This window comes from Cornus florida, unplaced genomic scaffold, assembly GCF_030987335.1.
Source record: "Cornus florida cultivar Cherokee Brave unplaced genomic scaffold, ASM3098733v1 CherokeeBrave_3.0.0_Hap2_Chr02, whole genome shotgun sequence".
NCBI lineage: Eukaryota > Viridiplantae > Streptophyta > Magnoliopsida > Cornales > Cornaceae > Cornus > Cornus florida.
In genome coordinates, this window is record NW_026775572.1 from 27,062,599 (window position 1) to 27,068,881 (window position 6,283).

The following is a 6,283-nucleotide window of genomic DNA, read 5'->3' on the forward strand; positions in this document are numbered from 1 at the left end:
GATCTTGCTACATACTCAGGACATGTTTGGTTTAATTTTTTCAAAACATCTGGAGAAACTAAACCAAACCTTATATTGTTGATAACAGCCTTACCAATAAAATTCCAATTAAGAGGTTAACATTACTTCAGAAATAGGATGAATTGATATATATTCATTCATATATATGTCAGAACTCAGAATCTCTTCTTTTTATTTTCTTGCTCGCATGCAATTCCAAGCCCCAAAACCAAAATCGACCGATTGTTTTGATACTACAAGTATGTATATGAACATTAAATTTACACGCATATATATGAAACCAAGGGTTTGACATTAGAGGTATACATTATACATATATACATACATATAGATATAAATGAAATAAAGAAATGTACTGGTAAATCTGAAATTGCTCTAATTGCTCTTGTAGTTTCAATTGCTCGTGTATGTGTGAGAAAAAGAATAGGGGGGGGGGGGGAGATCCTTCCCAGAGGTGAGAAATGAGAGAAGCATGAGGCATTTAGCGGGGATAGAGAGGGAGAAAATGACGAGAAAATGGACATCAATTTGGTGACGTGGCAGATCCCATGCAGTACTTTCTGTGTAATTCAAGAGCAGCATGGGGCATTGTACCTCATTAATTACAATATTGTATTTAGATATAATATGTTACATATTTGTACAATTTCAAAATAAACTTGTTGTCAGAGTGTGTGCACCTATATTCAATCGCGTGTGTATGTGTGTGTAAGAGAGAAAGGGAGATGCTTCCTGAAGGTGAGAAATGGGAGAAGGGTGAGGGTTTTAGCGGGGATAAAGAAGGAGAAAATGACGCAAAAGTGGACATCAATTTGGTGACGTGGTAAATCCCGTGCGGTACTTTCCGTGCAATTAAAGAGTAGTATGGGGCATTGTACCTTATTGATTACAATATTGTATTTAGATATAATATGTTACATATTTGTACATTTTCAAAATAAACTACTTGTCGGAGTGTGTGCACCTATATTCAATCGCGTGTGTGTATGAGAAAGAGAGAGGGGGAGATGCCTCATGAAAGTGATAAATGAGAGAAATATGAGGGTTTTAGCGGGGGATAAAGAGGGAAAAAAGGACGCGAAAGTGGGCAGGTGATGAGCTAGATCCCATGTGGTACACTTTTGTATATACTTTCTGTGTAATTCAAGAGCCAAAACATGGGGCATTTTAAAACATAATACTCGTGCATCCCTCATGTGTGATCCAAACTTGCACATGGGGAAGTAGACACAATGGGTATATCAAGTGTTTCTGTAGAGCAAATTTGATGAATATAAACATACTCCAACACCCTCTGCGTACGGTGTGATCTCCTCTGGTCAAAATAGAGTCATAAACCTAAGACGCCAAAGTTAATTTTTTCCATTTTTTTTTTTAAGTATTCAAAAGCAAATGTAATTTTCTTTTTAGTGAAAAGTTGTGATTTAGTAGGGCTAATGGATTTTTGAGTGTATAGTTTCTAGTATTGTCTTCAATGAACTCCATGAGCTAAACTTGGAAATTGGCACACAATAATGTTCTCTATTTATTGTTGTTAATGGTGTATTACGTAGATTATTGTGCTAGTCAATACACAGATATAAGTGATCAAATTCTAGTTTAAGGCACCGTGATGATGGTGCTTGCCAATACACAGATATAAGTGATCTTCCTAGAAGCTTAATACTTTAAATAGATATAAAACAGTGAATTTACCTCGTCCCCACCAATGGTTACCTCCCGTTCCATAATGTCAATGAGGGGTACCTTCATTCTTTGGATAAGAGAGATGGATGAGATTAGAGATAAGGGTGTTATGGTCAAATTATCGGTCACCGTGAACAAGGATGGTCCCTTCATGAATCATTTGCCAGTATAGTTTTCCCTGAAGAAGACTGCACACGTTTTGCAGTAAAAAGGGAAGTAGCACACGACAATGATGGATAAGAAGCTTCCTCGATGGGAATGAGTTGTTTGTTCCAAGCAAGACCAGGAGCAAGCTTTGGATCAACTAAAATTGCCTTCATCTCCTTAGATTTTAAGAATTCTTCAACATCAAAATCTTATATGCTCTTGTATAAATTATACAAGCATCCACTTAGGGACAACCATGGAAATTCCTTAAAGATATAGCCAAGTGGAAATGTAAGAAAATTGCTTATTAGATCAACAAAATCTTCATTTGCTTCTGCATATAACACCCACTTATTAGATTTGTTGACAATAAGCTTCAAAGTCATCTTTGTAGAATTCAAAATCGGTCTTCTTGGACCAGGTTTTTTATATAAAGACCTCCTCCTCTGTCAATTGATTTCAAGAAGGTCTGAGAGAAAGGAGTTTTTGATGTTAATGAACATATGAACAGTTTTAGAACCTGAGATAAAGAGAGAGCATTAATTTAATTTTCTTTTTATAAAAACACCAAAGAGAGAAACTAGTTAACCTGTTGATTACCTCAACCCTTCCCATCTCTATAGTCCTCTCTAATAATGTGTGTCCATATATAGTTTGAAGCTCATTAAGCAGGGCTAAGCCAGTCATAGTAGACATGGGCATCACTTGGAAATTATCTGCTATCATGAAGCGTGAAAAAGGTTACACAAAAACTGTGGTATCTTGAGGAGTAGAGGTGGGATTTGATAATCTTACCACATTACTCATGGTACTCCCACAACGGCAACGAGCAATCTTATAAGCACTCAAAGGGCACTCTGGATTGTCACAGACATAGTACCCATTAGAATTACTATTAACAAGATTCAATTTTAGGTTTTTGCAGGACAATTCTACTGAACTTTGGAAATGAAGCAGCATCTCCTTACACTTCACACTTTGAAGATGTTTCTCCTCATGATTCTCAACACTTTCATATAAGTTGTTGAAGCAACCAAATGACTCTTTTGGCGGGTGCTCACGGGTGAGGCTAATAATAATTCCAAGAGGCATGGTCATGAAGCTGAAGAGAACATCAACAAAATCCTTATTGGGCTCAGCAAAAATAACTCTATTTTTCTCATTAACAACCTGGACCTTCAAACTTATACTTTGTGAATCTTCAGCAGCCATAGATCTTATGAAAAATAGGTTTTCTATGCAAAATCTGGCTAATATTTTAAGCAATTGCCCCCTGCATCAACTATCACATAAAATGTTAGAAGTTGTTTATCACATAAAATGATCAAAGCATTCACATGTTTAGGAATATAAAACATTTTTATCAGATGATCACAATGAACAATGAACTAGTCCCAAGCACCCATTCAAGCGTTGATAAAATTTGATAAAAGAAAATTGTTATTGAAACATTTTTATACCTTTTCCTACATGATCAATAGATATATACTTCCCCCCAACCTCCAGTTACTAAGTTCATCAACAAAATTAGTCATGAAACAGCCCCTTATATTGTTGATTACAGCTCTGCCAATAAAATTCCAATGGAGAGTTTAATATTGCCTTAGAAATAGGATGAATTAATATACACACACAAATATGTTAAAACTCATAATCGGTGGGCTCTTGGACTAGGTTTTGGAGTTGAGAAATACAAGTCGAATGGACTAATGATCTTGCTACATACTTAGGACATGTTAGGTTAAAGTTTTTCAAAACTTCTAGAGATACTGAGCCAAACCTTATATTGTTGAATACAGACTTACTAATAACATTCCAATTAAGAGATTAACATTGTTTCAAAAATAGGATGAATATATATATACATTCATATATATGTCAGAATTCAGAATCTCCTTTTTTTTATTTTCTTCCTCGCATGCAATTCTGAGCCCCCAAAACCAAAAACGACCGATTGTTTTGATACTACAAGTATGTATATGAACACTAAAATTATATATATAAAACCATAGGTTTGACATTAGAGGTATACATTATACATATTTACATACATATAGATAAAAATGAAAAAGAGAAATGTACTGGTAAATCTGAAATTGCTCTGATTGCTTTCGTAGGTTCAATACATGAGCCCGGTTAAAAACTCCAATCTAACCCAACCCAAATCGAATCGAATAGTAATTCACATGGATTTAGGAGAGGCCTACTATATTTGTGCACAAGCTAAAATTTGAAAAATGAATATTTTTTGTAAGTTTCATGTGTGTGTGTGAGAGAGAGAGAAAGGGGGAGATGCTTCTCGGAGGTGAGAAATGAGAGAAGTGTTAGGGTTTTAGCCTGGATAAAGAGGGAGAAAATGACGCAAAAGTGGACATCAATTTGGTGACGTGGCAGATCCCGTGTGGTACTTTCCGTACAATTCAAGAGCAGCATGGGGCATTATACCTCATTGGTTACAATATTGTATTTAGATATAATATGTTACATATTTAAATATTTTAAAAATAAACTTATTGTCGAAGTGTGTGCACTTATATTCAATCGCGTGTGTGTATGAGAGAGAGGGGGGGGGAGATGCTTCCCCAAGGTGAGAAATAGGATAATGTGAAGGTTTTAGCGAGGGATAGAGAGGGAGAAAAGGACGCGACAGTGGACAGGTGACGAGCCAGATCCCGTGCGGTACACTTTCTTATATATTTGACGTGCAATTCAAGAGCCAAAAGATGGGGCATTTTATAATAAAATGTGACAATTCTGTGGATATTGTATACAAAATATATGTTAAGTAGGCTAATTAAAAATTCAGACATACTTCAAGAATATTTTTTACATTTTAAATTAAAATATAAAGTGAGATATTATTAAATCTGAAATTGCTCTGATTGTTCTTGTAGGTTCAATTATGTGTGTATGTGTATGTGTGTGTGTGTGAGTGAGAGAGAGGGGGGGAAGATGTTTCCCGGAGTTGAGAAATGAGAGAAGTGTGAGGGTTTTAGCGGGCGATTGAGGGAGAGAAAAGGACGCGAAAGTGGATAGGTGACGAGCCTGATTCCCTACGGTACACTTTTGTATATACTTTCTGTGCAATTCAAAAGCCAAAGCATGGGGCATTTTATAATAAAATGTGACAATTCTGTGGATATTGTACACAAAATATATGTTGAGTGGGCTAATTATAAATTCAGACATAATTCAAGAATATTTTTTACATTTTACCTTAAAATATAAAGTGAGATATCATTAAATCTGAAATTGCTCTTATTGCTCTTGTAGGTTCAATTGTTTGTGTTTGTGTGTATGTGTGTGAGAAGGGGGGAGATGCTTCCTGAACGTGAGAAATGAGAGAAGTGTGAGGGTTTTAGTGGAGGATTGAGAGGGAGAAAAGGACGCGAAAGTGGACAAGTGACGAGTTTGATCCCGTGCGGTGCACTTTCATATATATTTTCCATGCAATTCCAGAGCCAAAACATGGGGCATTTTATGATAAAATTGACAATTCTGTGGATATTGTACACAAAATATATGTTAAATGGGCTAATTATAAATTCTGACATAATTCAAGAATATTTTTTACATTTTACCTTAAAACATAAAGTGAGATATCATTAAATCTGAAATTGCTCTGATTGCTCTAGTAGGTTCAATCGTGTATACGAGAGAGAGATGGAGGAGATGTTTCCCGGAGGTGAGAAAGTGTGAGGGTTTTAGCTGGGGACTGAGAGGGAGAAAAGGACGTGAAAATGGACAAGTAACGAGCTTGATCTCGTGCGGTACACTTTCGTATATACTTTCTGTACAATTCAAGAGCCAAAGCATAGGGTATTTTATAATAAAATGTGACAATTCTTTGAATATTGTACACAAAATATATGTTAAGTGGGCTAATTATAAATTTGGACATAATTGAAGAATATTTTTTACATTTTACTTTAAAATATGAAGTGAGATATTATTAAATCTAAAAATTGCTCTGATTGCTCTCGTAGCTTCAATCGTGTTTGTGTGTGTGAGAGAAAGAGGGGGGGAGATGTTTCCCGTAGGTGAGAAATGAGAGAAGTATGAGGGTTTTAGCGGGAAGTTCATTGATAATTATTATAGTGACACCAGTTCGTTCTTCATTTCCTATGACATAGTGCAATGTTTATATATTGTAAGGGACAATGTCTCTAAACTAATGAAGTTCATTGATCTTCCCAAAGTCCTCAGAAAATTTCTCATAAATGTTACTAGTCTTCTAGATGCCCACCATACAAAACTTGGACTTGCTGTAGTAAACAAAAATTAAAGAGAGATTTAACTTATAGACAAATTCACATCAAAAGGTAAGTAAAAACCTATAAATGAGAAAACTTCATAAAAATTCCGAGAAGGAAAAAGATGAATATTATTTAAGACCATTAGAGCTAACATCACAGAATAAATATATTGC

General features: G+C 35.3%; 1 protein-coding gene across 1 annotated transcript; it reads right to left on the reverse strand.

Annotated features, from left to right (window-relative positions):
• Window positions 1-1,856: 1,856 nt before the first annotated feature.
• On the reverse strand, window positions 1,857-3,066 carry LOC132295911 (uncharacterized). The gene is made up of 4 exons (XM_059794173.1): window positions 2,658-3,066; window positions 2,455-2,570; window positions 2,172-2,300; window positions 1,857-2,030 (listed from the first exon to the last, which is right to left on the reverse strand). Exons 1-4 carry the CDS (start codon window positions 3,064-3,066, stop codon window positions 1,857-1,859), a joined length of 828 nt encoding a protein of 275 aa, XP_059650156.1.
• Between the last annotated feature and the right edge of the window lie 3,217 nt (window positions 3,067-6,283).

Excerpts from the sequence above, each read along its gene's own strand:
- LOC132295911 (XM_059794173.1), bottom strand. The coding sequence starts at position 3,066 with ATGGCTGCTGAAGATTCACAAAGTATAAGTTTGAAGGTCCAGGTTGTT. Across the intron at positions 2,571-2,657 it reads CCGTTGTGGGAGTACCATGA|ATAATTTCCAAGTGATGCCC; the intron begins GTAATGTGGTAA and ends TCATGATAGCAG. Across the intron at positions 2,301-2,454 it reads TAGAGATGGGAAGGGTTGAG|AGGAGGAGGTCTTTATATAA; the intron begins GTAATCAACAGG and ends ATCAATTGACAG.